This window comes from Cydia pomonella, chromosome 17 (assembly GCF_033807575.1).
Source record: "Cydia pomonella isolate Wapato2018A chromosome 17, ilCydPomo1, whole genome shotgun sequence".
In the NCBI taxonomy this organism is placed as follows: domain Eukaryota; kingdom Metazoa; phylum Arthropoda; class Insecta; order Lepidoptera; family Tortricidae; genus Cydia; species Cydia pomonella.
In genome coordinates this window covers 17,931,270-17,949,299 of record NC_084719.1, presented here as the reverse complement: position 1 = coordinate 17,949,299, position 18,030 = coordinate 17,931,270, and the positions used below count along the sequence as shown (strand labels likewise).

Genomic DNA, 18,030 nt, shown 5'->3' with positions numbered 1-18,030 from the left:
GTATTTAATTAGTTTAATCTTAACACCCCTGTAAACATATTTGTGTACCTACAGTAAATTTTTGAAGTTTTTAGAAGAGATAGTTGATCTAGCATGCCATCTTGAGCAGTTGAGACGGGAGCACATATTAAACACATTTTCGACACCGAATAAATAGAATTGAGTGAATTAGACTAAATACATTTTAGTAAGTATTTAATTTATTCACACAAAAGGGCACATGATGAAAAATCGACAAAACTGAAATGGAATATGATTATAAACTTACTTTAAACTTAACGAATAGTCGTGTTTTGCAGATTCGCTATTTCGTACTAGGAAAGCACCTTCATCAGCATTCCTTAGCAAACTTTCTGCTTCGACGCGCGATAGCGTCCCGTGATACCATCTGAAAAAGTTAAGATTTTTAAATCACTGTAAAAACTATAACCAGGGTAAATAATAATAGTACATTTGACTTATATGATTATTACAATAAACAGATTTTATTTAACTCACCCTTGTCTATCAAGCGGTAGCGATGCGTCGACAAGATCTCTCGGTGGAATGATGGGTCCTAGGTTCAGATGTAATCCCTTTGAACTGCCGGAACCACTTCCACTATCAAAGTTCAACGTCAATTTGTCTTTGTGCTTGTTACCTGAAATTAAAACAATAAATTAAATCTCAAAAATATAAGCAAGCCTTTATCCCTACTTAAGATTTAGTGTCACATTATCTTTTCAAAGCATACCCTTAACTGAACCACTAAACAAAATGCTCCATTTCGTTTAACGTCAAGTAACACGCGATGGTCCTTAATCCCAAACTTCTAACTCAACTGTACAGCTACAAATTGATCGCAGCGTGTACAGGAAAAAGTTCCCTCAAAAAGCACTCAAGCAAATTAAATATTGGGAAAACAGTGGCTAGAGAAGTTCGTGTGGAGCAATCTAAAGTCATACATCTTAATCGGCATAATGCGGTGGCAGTCAAAGCTACTTAATAGTAGCGATGGATGCAGGCCGACAGTCCCTCTTCGGGCCTGTAGCAAGATTGACAAGTAAATCTTTCTGACGTGATTGAATTACGCCAGTAAATTGACTCGGGATTTTTTTTGGTAAATTCATATAAGATTTATTTTTTGTAATAAAATATACTGACCTAGATTTAAGTCCTGGACGCTTTGGCTGGAAGATGCATTTGAAATGACACTTCCAAAGTCATTGTTTAGCTGCAACGACTGTCCTCGCAATTTGCGGCGTAATTTGGGCATATCAAAAGGCAGCGATCTGAGATCGGCTTCAGCTTCAGCTCGTCGTCTTCTTAACTTTGGCATGTCGAATGGAAGATCAGAAAGATCTTGGTCCAGATCTTTACGCTCTTCTTCAGTATTACTGTTCTTGAAGTTGATAAATGTGTTTCTTGAGTCGACACCTTCTCGGGAGTGAATTGATATACCACTATCAGATCCTTGTATTTCGGCGTCACCGGCTGTTGTCGAATGTCGGAAAGTAAGATTTAATAGATTCCGATTTTGCAATGCTCGCCTTTTAGGCTTTGCTACAATTTCAACAGTCGTCTGTATTGTTGTATTTCCAGTTTCGACGTCCTCAGGAGATACTTTTTGAGAGTTGTTGTTTCTATTGTTATCGGAAGTTTCGGACGCAGGTTCTTGCGATGATTTGTCCGATATAGGACTAAGAATATGAAGTTTATTAGTGTGATGTCCAACCCCGACAGTTGCATGTGATGCGATTTTGTAAATGGGACATTACCGGAATCTGAACTGTGTGAACTAAGAGAAGACGACCGTCGACTTTCTGAACTACTACTGCTCCTGTCTTCGCTAGTGCTACTCCGAAGGGATTCCATACTTCCACCGCTACTGCTAGTTGCCATACTTTCGGTACTTGAGTATTTGCGCCTCGGACGTGGAGCCCCGGGCCTGCCTTTGAATTCCATTATAGGACCGACCCCCTTTGGCCCTGTGTGTCGATTCAGTTCTGGTGTGTCAGAATCGGAAGTGGGTCGGCCCTTAATCTCTAAAAAAATACCGTCCTTCGATTGCCCCCTCTCGTCATCAGTGTCGCGAGGTTCGCGACCAGCGCTTAAGCGTTGCGCGGCGTCCAGTTCAGTGGACGCAGAACCCTTTAAATCAACCATGCTAGCGTCGCTGCTTGTTGGTGTTTCTCGTGCTCGTAAAGATTTAACAGGTAACCGTAAGTCCTTCAGTCGCGGATGCGCTGGTTGCGATTGCGGCAAGTTTGGGGCACTTTTGATGCTATTCATAGCGGAGCCGTCTTTCTGCTGAAATTTTGTTGGCAGGGGAGCTGTCGATGGAGGTGACGGCGTGTAACCACGTAGTGGTAATTGAGAAGTCGAAGCGTTGCGATCTTCCTCATCAATGTGTATTTTTTCAAGCTCCTCAGACAATGCCGACGTATTGCTTTCGTTTTCTCTTTTCTGGCGGATAGTGGGAATCTTTGATCGACGGACGCTATCAGTTTTCATTGTAACTTTTCGGCGGCCTTTATAATCTGGTTCACCACGTTCTACAGCCTCAAAGGCGGACGATGCGGAAGATATGACTTTCCTGTCCTCAGCTTGTAAAAGTGCAGGATGGTTGCTAACGCGATCAAAATCGTCCAAGTCATCATCTGAGCGTGCGATTTTACAGTCAAAGGCTGTTTCGTAAATTTGGCGGGTGGTCATCTCTTGCGGCCAGCGTGGCAGCGGCGCCGGCACGTAAAAGACGCTACGAGAAGGTCGGTGCTCCTCTACATCTTCAGGCGCGGCGCACGCGCAGCCGGCCGCGTCACGCCCACGGCGCCTTGGCGGCATCCACGCGCTCTCACCCGACGAAGATGACGACCGCTCTAACTCACGAAAGCCATCCTCCGCGACAGAGAATCGCTTGGGCAAGTTAGGGCGCGCAGCGACGTGCGGGGCGTCTAAGCTGGCGGATTTTCTATACCGTGGGCCGCGCGATGAAGAAGTTGTCGACGCCGTTGGGGCAGACGGAGCCGGTGGCGGAGGAGCAGACGTTTTAAACAGGTCGCCGTAGTAATAAGGACTAGGGTTCCTACGCGGCGCGTTAGCGTATCTCGGGTCTGAGCGACCGCTATCGGGAGAATGCAGAGATGGCGCTGTTGCGAAAGGATCGAATTCACCGAATTCGTCTTCCTCTCCGTCCGTCGATGAAGAAGGATCTTCGGATGTTGATTCTGAAACAATTTAAAAGAACATGTTTATTATGTAACTAATGCACATTGCACACCAGTATAAAAAATAAACTATTTATCATTTTTTGTGAACATAGCAATCCACAAACCAAATGGCGCTCGTTCAAAGCTCTAAAGAGCATTTCCCAGGTACCTAAACTAAGGCCGGTAACAAGGCAGACGCAAATGGTCGACCGCTGTCTGAGGTCGTTTCGTCTCAAGTGCCATCATTTAAATGAGCACGCCAGTGCGTTTCCTCTCGAGAAGCAAACCGATTGTAAGAGAAGTAAAATATTTCATATTATATTTCATCATTACTTTTCGCCTTTTTTGCTCTCGACTATTTGCATAAATTTTGCAAAATACAACAAGTTATGAAAAATCACGAAAAGGAAAGTAAGAATTTACAGGAGGCCTTCAAAATATATCAACCATTTTCCGGGACACGAAGGGTTTTTTTACAAAGTTAGTTCGTTAATGCAAGTCTCACTCACTCGTACCGCAAAGCTAATGTCATTTGAAAAGCACCTGGAAATACCCTAATGAGAGTTCCTTGCTTCACACAACAAAGGGAACATTTTCAATGCATCTTGAGCTAAAAAAAGCTTGGATTTAATAAGCCTTTAAATTGAAAGGATACGTTACAGTTCGTATTCGAATACCGTGTTATTCTTTCGTTTTTACTAAACTATGTCCCTAGGTAATAAATTTGAAACAAAACTTTAGTTTTCCATTTCAATAGTGACTTAATAGTAACATTTTACCTAATTTCAACATTGAGTGATTCATATCGTATCAACAACAGATAGGTATGATATCATAGTATCTACTGATAAGCTATCCCACGGTTTATAAATAAACAAGTTACATCAAATAGTGTAAATGATAATAATGCAAAGATCGTCTGATATTTGATTGTGCATATTCATACTTAATATATTTACTACTCGCCTATCTTCTTAGAGTAGCTTCTTGAAAGTTCCTTGACACTTTTCCTACATTTTTAGGTCCCACACACTCACATTTCGAGTGCTGTGTCCTATCTCATCTCCGTGGGGACAAAGGCCCTTTCTTCCGGCGCACAATCGCGCCGCAGTCTAGTTACTGTATTGTTCTCCGGAGTGTATCTAGGCTTACTCGCCACGGGATAAAAGAGAAAACATTGCAATGACCAAGCTATTACGAGGCTCGGTTTTTTTTTGTAACTTTTATTATACATCATTAATACCGTCAACCACGTAACTACTTTTTGATAGATTTTATTACATTAAACGTACGACACCTAAATCAGTAGGTATATAAGTCAGTATATAAGCCTATGCAAAATTCATAATTATTCGAAATGGCACTATCTTAGAATGTAGCTGTTGCTGTGTTACTACATTTGTCTACGGGATTGTTACAAGCATATTAAGTAGCAATCTGCACCAGAGTATTTTTTTCATTAGCTAAAGAACGGTCGCGCAAGTTTGATACCACTATTACCGGGTAACAATTGTAAGTTTTAATCAGCCCTATTGTCGTTCGTCGGTCTAGTATAGTCTAGACTGGAAAAATGTCCCGGACGTAATAAGCGGAGGCTTTTGATTGCGGTCTGTTACTCGTTGGAGCCAACTTTTTACCATTGACGTCATGCGGATGAATAGATTGCTTTATGGTGATTTTTAAAATCTCTTTTATGCTAGAATATAGGCTTCACTTATGTTTTCAGGCCTGGCTATAGAGCTGGTGAGATAACGTAATCAAACAGTAATTGTACAAACGGAAATGACAGGTTTTCGAAGCGCTTAAATTGCTAAAAACCCTAATTTATATTCAATATGTCGTAAAGTAGCCATTTTCCTTAACAATCACACACGTAATCGGCAACCTTTTTGGGTTCAGAAAGACATTTGGCACGTAAATCGCGGCAATTTAACAAATTTTCTCGCGACGGGTGTCGGTCATCCACGCGGAAAAGCAATTACTACACGTAATGACGTCACTTAAACTCCCTACGGCGTTAATAGACAATTTGCCCAGTGGGTCTATGTTCGAATCTGCTATCGGGGTATAAAGACTTGTCGAAAAAAAATCCTCACTCTACCGCATAAAATGTCTATGACTGTGACAAGATGGTAAGCAGATTGAATTTGAATTGATTTCATTTATTGTAAATGAGCAGCAACGGTCGGATTTGGACTACACGATCAACACAAATTTAGATTTTTTTAATATTTGAGAGATTTCAACTCTGCTCAGCAACTGTCGTTGTCAGTTTCTCAAATAACTGGACATGAAAAATTATTTTAATTTGACATTAAAGCAGCAAGTGACATTTCAGACAAGTGGCATATGGGACGTTTTGTTACAAAACCAGCGTCTCGTGCCAAAACGTACATTTTGTACAATTGTTACAAAATACGTTCCACAAGACATAGTTTTACATTTATCATTTATCCGTTTATTGGCTAATTAAACTACAGAAACTACATTCTAATAGAAGCACTTACAATTGCCTTGACAATTTAACCAACCAGTTGTTTTGTTAATTGCATTTTTAATACTTAGTAATAAACAATGTGGAATTCAAGTGAGTAACTAAGTAAAAACGCAAAGAACAGTATCATCGTACTAAAATAAAAACCAAGTTTTTCAATTACTTGTAATCATTCAATCGAGATCATTATCTAGTTACGATCGAAATATAGTTTTCTATTGTTTTTAAACAGGATATTGAGAATCACATTTCATTATTGAATAATTTGCTTCCGGTTATTTCTGCTAGCAAGCATGCTTAATTATCTGTTTTTCTATCTTAAATTTATTTCATCTATTCTTAACATAAAAATGCATCATTTGCTTTTTTTACTAACTTTATATTTAAATTCAAAGAAGTTTCACGGAAAAATCTTTTACAGCAAAAGCTAGCGCATTGAAAGTGTTTATATCTTCCTATACAAACTCCAGTGATATTAATTTACCTTGCTTTACAAGAATTGAGTAACTTACCAGATTCGTAGTAAGGTTGTGAGCGATGTCTGGGCTGTCGCTCGTGTCTCAGCGGCGCCGACGGAGCTGGCTCTGGCGGTGACTCGGCTGAGCCTTCTGGCGCGCTCTCAGGGCTTCTCCTGGACACACCAGGAGCCGACAAATCAAAGTCTGTCCGCCTGGCCGATTCGTAGTCAGCACGTCTTCTAGCTGATTCCGCGTCAAATTCTACGCGTCTGCCAGAGTCCCCGTCAAACTCTCTGCCCGGGTATCGTCGTCCGGATTCGTAGTCGTAGGGGCGACGGCAAGAGTCGAAGTCGTAGTTGCTACGGCGTGTGTCGTAGCGCCATCTGGCGGAGTCAGGGGAACGGCGTTGTTCGCGTGAGCGGCGACTGCGCTGCGGCGACCGACGCGCTGTGTCGCGAGGCGTGCAGTACGCCTCTATGAACTCAACCTGTAACAATCATAAAGACATTTTAATATTTTATACGGCACCTCTAAATATACAAAATATTGACGTGTTTTCTCCAATAATAACAAAATAGTTAAGGAAGCGACATATTGTTGCAAACTGCATATACTTAGCAGTAACAGTAACAACTAACGTTCGTTAAAATTTACTATCTGGCAACCTTCCTAGTAATTGCATACCAAACCACTATTAGCAAGAAAGCCCTCTATCATGACGGTCGATTATGTGGCATAGTAAAGTGGTAATAAAATGCAGCGGTCACATATCCGCCCGGAACGGCCGGTTAGCCCTCCCCTCCCGTCATTACCACGGGTCGGTTTATGGGGACGGGTATAAAGAATATTATGAGATATTGTACCAGCATTGACGATACGATGAGGTGATAACATTCCAAGGGACGGTGCCAAATTTAGTCCGTACCAAGACAAATTGTTATGGCGCCTTGTTTTGTTGTGACCACAGAGATCGGAGTTAGGATCATTTTACGAAATATAATATAATGCAGAGATATACGATATAATAACTATCAGATTCAATAGAAGGAGATTCAATAGATGTACAGGTAAGTACTTGTCGCATGACTACTCTACAACGTTCTCGTAAATAAAAACCTTAAATATTCTTATCTTGATGCAGATGAGCATTGTCAACATTATAATAATATAGAAGTTATTTTTGGAACGAAGTTCCTAAGCGCACGGTACCACGGTACGAACTTAGCGGATGGAGGCTAGACGAAAAAAAAACTAAGTTTTCCGTCACGACCCTTTAACGTTAACTTTGTTCCAACCAAGTGTTCCATGAACATGAACATGAATATGAACATGACGAGGTTCCGTCACGACCTTATCTTAACTTCGCTCCAACCAAGTGTTCCACGGCACTGACGTATTATCAACAATTTAATGATTTAAGGATTTATATCGTTTCAAAAACGACCGAATCTGGACTGAATAATGAAGTTCTGTTATATATCAGTGCGTTCCACGTTTACTATTCATGCTTTTACGCTTTTTCTAAATCACATGTGTCCTGTTTAAATGAGATGATATCTGTTTAAGCCGGGGGTGTTTTTGGGCCATTAGAGCCCGTGATGAGTCCCCGCTTCCGCACCCCCGGCCACGAGCCATAGGGCTCTCATTAAGGACCAAATTAGTAACAGCTCCGCAGGATCCATCTTGGTGCGTAAACAACTTGAGTGTTTACGCACCTATTAATGCTTTATGGTGAACATTTTATGTGATACGGTAATGACGTTAATACGTTTGGAAGGGGCATTTACATTTATGTTATAAGCATAGGTAGAGAAATTGCAGACAACTTTTTATCTTTGTCTTAAAGCAATGTCTACCGACTAACAAAGAAATCCAGTGAAAATTGTAAACGGTTTTTAATGATTTTGTAAAAATTAGTTAAATGTATATAAAAAATTATATTAATATGAGTATTCTAAATTTTACGCTATTACTTTCGTAATGCGTCAACATGCTGCGAGCATATTAAATAATATGGTTTCCTCTCCGATTACAAACATCATTTTACAAAAAAATTATGTATCAAAAAGGTTCACACCAAATGTATTCCTTAAAATGCCAGGTATAAATACAAAAGGTAAACAAAATCAGTATACGCATTGGCATCAAGTAGTTATATAAAAGTCGTAGCTCAAAAAGAGAAAGGGCTGAGATCCGGCCTGCCCTCAGGGCCAAAGAACTCTTTATTCAAACTTTTACTATAAGGGCTCGCTTCATCTGGCGCATTGTTTAACGATCCGCTGTTATGCATGAAAATTATTTTACATAATTAAACGACGAGCAACCCTCGCCCTGATTTGCGATGTCTACAGAGGTTTGCTCGTTATTTACATATTTTGCACCGCTACTTAATTAAACGATCTCTTAAAATTGCGGAATGATCATTCATTTATTCTAAAAAGTTCTCCAGGCGATGAACATGGACGGTCTGCAGTATAGTAGTCAATTCATTGATATTGTATCATTATTCTCATAATTCCGTGCGGCTGTGTCTAAAATCCGTATTAACCCTTATGATAGCCGACTTCAGGTAGGAGAAGCACTGGAAGAAGAAGAAGGACCATAATGTTTGTCTCCAAATACGAACTTCACTTTCAAAGCTCAAAATCTGCTTGTCTCCAACTAAGCGTAGTTAATCCAAGAAATCGGTTAAGCACGCAACTCGCTCCTCCGTATAAGATAGACTACCTAACTCCATGCAAATTATGTACTCTGGTCCAAATAGACGAACATTTTATTTACCGATTCAAATCAATGCCGTTATTCGGCCGTAAGGGTTTACTTTGAAAGGGATCAAATTGAATTCAGCTGAAGCTCGCATGCTCCCGTCTGTCCATTCATCAATTGTATCACATAAAGGGGGAATAGTAGACAACAACTCACTTCCTGCGTAGGTACTATTCCACTAGATTGTACATATACAAGCAAACACGATTTCTCGATTGGTAATTAATAGAACTAGATTGATTTTGATGTAGACGTAAGCAGGTCGTCGGTCGACAGAGATACTTTATTTTATCATTGTCAATTTATCCATAGAATAACCAACTTCTGATTTAATTTGATGAGAGCTGTAAAATCATCTGATATGAGATTAAAGTCATCGTTAACTACTTGTTGATGGGATTACGTACTGTTGTCAATATATTAATGTAGGTATGTTTTATTATAAGTATGATGGAAAATGTGTGTATAACTGGTAATTTCTTTTTGCTTCTCTTTCTAATAATGATATTTATTATATCTTTAAAGTTTACACTTTGCTTGTTCAATCTAAGTAGTGTAGAGTGTTGAGCCAGGTGCGATCCAGGACGGGTTATTTTAGAGTTAGTTTTATAGGTTGTAGTTTAAATGTTATTTTATTTCTAAATATTTAATTTTAATGTGATATGTTTTATTAATTTAGAAATGTATTGATGAACATTCATATCTAGTGCAATAACGAACTGTTCCGGTAAAATTATTGAATTTCGCTAAATAAATGTACCTACCCACACCCTGGTCAATTGAAAAATGTTGAGACATTCTTACACCTCGTTCTCTGTGATATATTTGTTTCAGACTACTTCCCTTTTATTTTAATTAAATTCGACGAGTGAGGACAGACGGAACGGCGCAAAAACAGCAATGATACCGGCCTTGTGGCGGACTGAAGCTTCTGTCTTAGTAACTGGGACGAATATGTCACATAAAACCTATCAACATACGCTCTTTTTGTTTCACAAAACTGAATGAGGAAACTGCGATCGATACCTAATTAAATGTTATAGTTTCTCTATCAAACTGTAAACCAATGAAGATTTATAGCTAGCTGATTGACTTCACGGAAAGAGTACAAAGTATCAAGAACCGCGCAGATCCTGTTGAATTCTAACCACGTCGTATGACTCAGCAACCTTTTAAGGCCCTTTTCATTCGGTGTCATTTAAAATATTTTAAGAGATAACGTGTTATCTCACTCCTAGCGTCGACTTAACGCACAACAATGGTAGTGTGATTTCCAAACATTATCTCAAAGGTTCGGCAACAATACCGACTTAAATACACCTGTACCGAAACTTTGATTGCTGTATCGTAGTTAGCAAAAAGTTAGTTATTATCAATTAGCATGATAACGTTTATCGATGATTCAATGTTGATAACAAGAGCAACAAGTTCATATGTACCGAGAATGAAAAACAAAGAAATAATATTTACTCATGTAAATGGACATTAAGATCCAAGGAAGTCCATATAAACAATTCCGGGTTCGCCCGCATGAGTAATCCGAAGAGCATGAAGGATATGGGACAAGCTTCAGACGCCGGCGATGAGTCAGACGGTATTAATACCGGAGACACGCCTCCAGGGATACCGGCTAAAATAGCTTCGGCGTCGCGTGACTCCAATAATCATTGTTTACTTTCTAAATCTCGTATTTGAAAACCATTACGCGAACAAAAGCAACCGTATTCTAACTTATGTAAAAACTATTTTAGTATTAAACGATCGCGTGAGAGAATATATGGGAGAGCAAACGGAGTATATACTAATATACGGCGCATTTCATAGGTCGTTGATTTAACGGCAAAACTATTCCTAACAATTGCGTCGGTATTTTAGCACGTGACCTAGTTGAGTCATTTTATTTTGATGTTATATATTTTTTGTTTGAAACTATAGGCATATCTTCAAGGACGTATTGATCATTTCTAGGCAAAAGCCTATCATTAATATATGTTCCAGAAATCTAATTTCATTAGGTAACCAATTATTCAGTGTGCGGTAGGGTCGAGACAATTTTATGAGTCTACAAATATGCTTACATGTAAAAAATATTAGGTACCTACATATTAAAATTATTTTTAGAAACTGAAGTTTAAATGAATATAAATACAAATAACTCGATCACTTTATACAGACAGACAGGAGACTCTGTCGTCCTCTTAATTAGCGGGGCTTTTAGCAGATGTTTTGTGAATTTGTACGAGTATGTACTGTGACTCACTCGATTCACCTCCTCCACTGTTTACAATAACAACGACGACAAAAAAGATTGTAATCTTATGTGAGTTTCGCACTTCATGTGCTATAAGATTTATGATCGATAGGCATAGGTGTTTTAGACGTGGAAGATTCCTAAGAAACTTAAATTGACATTTGTCTTTATTTAAAGACATAAGTGCTCTTGCGGATAAGGTATGACATAAGCATAAGACCATAATGTTCAGAGGTTGTGTGTTCGAAGCCCCGAGAAGTGTATGACGTAAGATGTATTATTGATAATCGTAATGAAATGGATTAAATCTAGTTATCCACAGAAAGATTGACATGACGCATAAAGACCTACATACAGTATCAGACACTATACAGATTGCTAGAATTAGATGAAAATGGGGGTTGCTAGACAACTGCTATCAGTCTGGCCACTCCCACCCCGTCAGATCACGTTCCGCAAACTACAGACCGCAAACAGGTACAGCTTTTTATTATTTTCACTTTCGTAGGCTGCGCGTACGTGTTTCATTATTCCGGCCTTGGTGTAAATCCTTGCCAACTGTCTCGACATTATTTTCACGATAAAATAATGTAAAGCATATTTTCGAAGGACTAACTATAATAATTAATATTATTATACTTGTTGTGTAGACCTATACATGAGTTGTGGTACAAGCCTTCCGTGTCGCGACTCGAGATGACAGTGACACGCTGAACGCATCGCATCATCATAAACAGGGAATAAGTTCTACTTAGATATTTTAAGCAAAAATTACAATTCCGTACACGACGGGAAGAAGTTGATAACTCATGAGATAAAATTGAAGGAATTTAAACCTTATGAAATTCTATTTTAAGTTGAAATTTCTTGAATTGTAAAGGTATTCTTCCCGCCGTGTATCGAATTATACCCCCATTCAAATAGGTATTTTAGTATAGATAGAGGATAATTAAAATCATACCTTCTAAAATGTTATAAATGAGACCCTCGTAGACCATTACCCCGCATTTCCTGCTCACTTGACTAGGCTAGACAAACAATTGTTGCAAATGACAAAACAAGAGGAGGAAATAAGCTTAATTACTAAGTTGCCAGTCCGAGCCGAAGGGCCGAGGGCTTCCTTGAGGAGGCCCTTGTGAATGTTTCAACGAGGAAGCATGCAATTACGGAAGAAATTTACACACTTCCTTAAAAGGTCGTTGAACGTATTAAATTTAGCATTTAAATCTTTAGCCGCATCTTACGAAAATAGAACACGATTTGGGTAGACGACAAAAAACAACAATGACTAGTCACCTCATAACAACATAGGTTCATTGTCATGTTTATGAAAGGCAGGGATCAAATTAGTTCCTTTTCTTATCCGTTGTTCGTCTGTCAGTGCCCGCACACTTTGAAAGGAGAGAAGTTTGAATGTATCATTCAATGCTAACTTATACCAGAGGGCCGGATGGAGCACAGATAAATCTTTGTTTATGACAAGGGCCCTCGCTTCCTTTGAATTTGCTTAGAACTTTGTTATGTCACGTCTTCTTTTTACAACAAATTACATAGACACTGATGACACGTGAAACCTACCTACCTACCTTAGAAATTATATTCCTTCTTAGAATTTGTGAAGTCATTAGATTGGCATTTTGATTGTAATTTGTTATGACGTAGGTACGGTTAATGATTAAGATGTTATAAAATTACGTAACATTCATTGAATTGTTATCAATGAATTCTAGTATCTCTTCGCAGTTTCTCTCAAAGTTTACTAAGTACTTTGGAAATAGGACAAAAGATTACTGTCGTATCGGGCAGCAAACTTTGCTCTCTGAACTCTTAACTGAGTTAAGGCAGCCCCAGGGACTGACTCCAAATCAATATCAGCCACGACCTTATCTTTTATTGCCTTAGTTCCCTTATTGTTTTGTATGTCAAAAAACGCTTATCGAGCTTATACTTTAAATTGATGTTATTGATCATAAGCTAGTCATTCTCATGTCAGGTATATAGATATACATATACATGTAGTTTATAATTGAATAATTTAGTAACCAGGAGGATACAATTAAAAGAATAATAAGACTAGAGAGAGTATGTTGGGGTATATTTTTATCACAATGCATACTTGAAGTTTAGTAGGTAATATTATGTAGCTGATTCTAAACAGGGAAGCCATTAACCTAAATCAGAGGCCACAAATAACTCACCACATGCACCACTAGGATCCACTGCGCGATCTGTCGCATCTTCGATATCAACTTTTTGTTAGAAGGCATTGTTACAAAGTCATAAAATCCAGTCTTGACTATATTGTAACAAACTATGCAAGGAATTCACAAATGGCACGAAACGATCGCTAACTTTATCGACCGTTTCACTTGTGACACGCACACACACAATCTAGAACTACACTTTCACAAAAACTTGTTCTTAGTCTACGTACACCAAAATGTCTGTCACACAGCAGTTTTTAATGTAAAATGATGTGCAACCCTAGGTGTTAGGCAGTAAAACCTGCGTTATAACACCTAGAACGGTTCTTTGCTTCACGAGTCCAACTGGAGACTGACAACACTGTTCAAACACTATACGCGAATGTGTAAAACGGTGACTCATCGCCCCGCATACTGTTTACCGAGGCTTGAGTCATCGCGGTCGGTCGCCGCGGGCGCGCTTTAAGCGCTTCACTAACCCCCGACTAGGCGTGAACCGCTTACAAATGCCAAGCGCTGGAATGCTACGTTATAGGAAATCGACTCCATTAATACCTCCGTTCCGCACGTGTACAACGATAAACCACGCCATAATAGACTTTAAGCCAATAGCTACAAGAACTAAGGTCCTTATTCAGAGTTGGTTGGGTAGAGAAACGTTAACTTTCGCGTTTGAGTTAAAACTTGTGTTAGCTGTGTTACGGCACGGCCTCAGTAGATCGAATGCCGTTTTGAGGTCGTTTGCGCGATAGAAACGCTAAAATATCTAACTAATGAACTACTGTAGGTAAATGACAGTGCTGAGTAATCGTCTTATCTGTAGTGAAGGCGCACTTCGACTCTGTCTAATTAAAATAGATACGAACTAGATTAGAAATAGTTTCAAGCTTGTTTCGAAACCAGTGTCGGCACTCAGTTATCTGTGACGCGAAACGGTAACTAGCGAACTGTGACTTTTTCACCGACTAATGCTCTTTTCGCACGGTCCGTTTAAAGTTCTCCTCTTAGAAAAAGAGCAATCGTTGCTGAATTGAGAAATTAACTAAAATAATTCCTTTGCTTAGATTGTTTCGTCGAGCTCTGGCATTTACATTTGCATATGGTCGACCTTTTATGGGCCTTGTGTATACGTAATATGGCGAGATTTAAGTTATGCAGCATAATATTATTGACGTCTGAATCTAATTGCCAGAGTCAAACACACATATTTTAATTTGTTTGATAGTGGTTGAATATGTCTCACAGGACTATTCCTAGATTTACTTATATTTTGGCCAGTCTTTTGTAAATCCCCTAGGCCGCCGCGCTACCTCCTACCGTATTTTTGATTAAACAGCATAATACTCATCAATTAAAACAATTTAAGTGGATTATAATGCATTTAATGAATTTAAAATACATCCCGACGTTTCAAAATCCTTTACAGCGTTCATAGTCAACAGGAGACTGAGGAAAAATATTTTCACGTCTGTCCAAATTACAGTGTGCAATACAAAAAGAATGAAAAACTATAAATTTGAAGGCTAGGTACTTCTTAATTGTTTCAAATGCGATTAACGATTAGAACTCCATTACAAATTCCTTTTCAGGTTTATTTTCTCGATTTTCATAGTCTATTGGGCCCTTGTTAATTTAATTTATCTATATGACACAAATCATTGTCGAGATGCACCTCACTCATAAAAGAGTGTAGAAATGTGTGATTCTCGTGTGTGATCATCACGGCCAGAAGAATAGATGGAGTAATAATATAGGGACTCTGTTACTAAGCAGCTAAGCACAGAGTCCTGTTGACACCCGAGGTGAGGTAACACTACCATGTATAACCTTACTAGTACTCTAACTTAAATTATAATATTCTAGATTCATATTCCAGACATGCTAATGACACTTAACACTTAAGTACCTTCTTTCAAGGATAATGCACTTAGTGATGATATCATAGCGTCCGACAAAATGAATCATGCGAAAATATCCCTTACGCAATGAACAAATTAAAAGGAAATTAATGTACGGCAAATATTTCACTTTACGAAATTCGTGAATGTGAGTCAGCTGAGGGTTTATATTAAAGTTAACCCGCAAAAGTATACATGCCAGTACTTTAACTATAAGAAAATATCGAAGTCAACTTCTCCGCACATGCAACTTCAAACTTCTTGGAAGCAAAGTTTCTTTAAGTAAGAAGTACTTGGAGGGGGCAAAAGGGTAGTTTCATACTGGAGTCAGTATGACGTAAATATCTACGAAGAGATATTTCTTTGAATGCAATGCATCTTATAGTCTAATCTACCTCAAATTGCGTTACATACTTAAATCTACAACTACAACAAACATAGATAGGTATTAAATCGCGGAGAGAGGCCATACAGTTCTACCTAATTTTGTTCTAATGACAAATTTTCACCATTCATTTATTATTTATAAGTATAGTTGTAATACATTACCTAATGCTATGTTTTTCGAGTTTTCGACTCGATATCAAGAAACCTATATAGGTAACAATTATCGTCGTCTAAAGTCGCAAACCTCGTAAATCCTTAACAAGACATTAGGGATTTGCTACTTCGGTATTATTAAATACTTAACAGATTCCTTGTGTTATAACTAGGAAAAAAAATGTTAGACAAATATTTATAGCTATAATTATTTATTTAATGTGTAAATAAAGAATAACTTAGGTGTTAACTAAACACATTTACTTTTGCAATTTTCTGAGGTACAATAGATATCAGGTTTATTACAAACATTTTAATCTCACGGGAAGTAGAATTGATTACCATCTTTCAAAAAATTATGCATGAAGCTAATACTGGAGATATTCATAAGACGGACTTCACATTAGAGCCGCAACCAAATGCGGCGTTAGTAAATATATTATGATAACCATCTAAGACGTGTAGGTATCCAATAGGACGGCAAGCATGTGGATAGAAAAGTCTAGAATTGCCCTGACCGTATATTAGATGTACTTAGTATACTGAGTCAGAATGCTGCTAATGAGATTTGTTCTGTGGTCTCGATAAGCGCGGTGCATTACTCTTTTAATTACGGAGACGCTAATCAGGTGTTTACGACTACCAAATGACTTGTTTACATTTATGGTTTCCTCCGCGATGACTAACGCAATTAGTATGTAATCAGGCTGTATGCACATGATTAAGGCAAATTCAACTACTGGTCTTCGTTGGATATTTATGAATAAGATATGTATAAAAGAAATATTTATTATACTTATAATAATGTATACTAATTTCCCAAATGAATTACGAATACTGTCGGGGAAACATTTAAACGAAAGTTAACAAAATGGTTGCTGGATAAATGTTTTTATAGCGTTAAGGATTACTTCGATTATAAGGAACCGATGACATTGTGATATACTTAGCTGTAATAATTGAAAAATTTCGACATTGTAGATATTTTTTGACATTTGTATTTTTATTTTATTTTTAGATTTTTTAATTACTTTAATGTAAGTATTTGTACGCTTGCTAACATGCTGAATACAAGGATTCCTTTTTATTATTTTAAGACCAAATTTTACTTTATTCTTACAAATAAAGATTTAAGAATTATATTAAAACACTTGGCCATGTTATAATTCTGCCTCTCGTTTGATCTTCTGTCTGTAGTAATAAAAGTGTTACGAATTTATAACATGTATGTACTCATATAGTTCGTGTCATCCACGATGACGCACAGATTCGTCAAATCTAACCTTTCATAACATGACATTTCGAGTCAAGACAGGCGTCTTCGTGAATGACACGATCTATACTACATATACTTAGGCTTAGTTCCACATTATCACTATGGTAATTGTCTTATCGGTGACTCATCATAGGTGTTCCCTATCAGCTCCACTGGGTCACATATGGGCTGTGACGCTCACGTGAAAATAATGAGTCACTTTGTACCCGCGGCAGGTGTTCTGTATTTGACGTTTTGCGCACGTCAGGGGTGTTATTCGGATTGAAGCCAGCCCGTAGCAAAGGCGAACTATCCGAAAAAACAGTGAAAGTACTTTGTCCGAATCTTACTGTTTGTTACAGAGTCTTTACAAGCAAAGCTAGTATGAGATAACTACATTAAAGTTAAAGTAAAGTAAAGGGTAGTTGGGGGTTTTTATAGTTCTTACGTAAAATCACAAAGATGAAATTTTGCCGTTTGAAATAAGACTTCCACACTCCATGCTATTAAATATAGAGTACCTTTGCAAAAGTACAAATAAACGTTCAAAAAATATTTTATTGAAAAATAAACATTAAAACAAACCAATAAACGTGTATAAATTTTTCCTTTAGGTTCTTACTTATCTAGGGGGAGTTATATAATTAATTTGTTTATCACGTATGTACATATTTTGTACCTCATGTGTATATGTATACCTATCGGGGCCATTCATTTATTACGTAACATGTTTTTGGGGGCGGGGAAGAGTTTTGAGTTTCCAAAACGTCCCGCTTGTCGCGCTGTCTCTAAATCCCATACAAAATGAGACTTAACGCAAATGCGTGCGTCGCGTCTTGCTATCGAATAAATTTACACTAGAGGTTTTGGTTAGTCAAAGCGTTCGACTTGCACTCAGTAATAGGAATAAAGTCCAAGGGTCGGTTGGAGTTTAGTGCGGAAGCAAAAAAGTGACTACCGGTATTTTGGATAACAA

The 18,030-nt window shown here is 38.2% G+C and overlaps 1 protein-coding gene across 1 annotated transcript in view; it reads right to left on the bottom strand.

Annotated features, from left to right (window-relative positions):
- LOC133527077 (serine/arginine repetitive matrix protein 1) overlaps positions 1 to 18,030 on the bottom strand; it is a 235,700-nt gene that overhangs the window by 2,868 nt on the left and 214,802 nt on the right. The window contains 5 exon segments of the mRNA XM_061863969.1: positions 269 to 388; positions 499 to 640; positions 1,144 to 1,713; positions 1,716 to 3,206; positions 6,195 to 6,627. Of these exon segments, the coding sequence (XP_061719953.1) occupies positions 269 to 388; positions 499 to 640; positions 1,144 to 1,713; positions 1,716 to 3,206; positions 6,195 to 6,627 (2,756 nt within the window).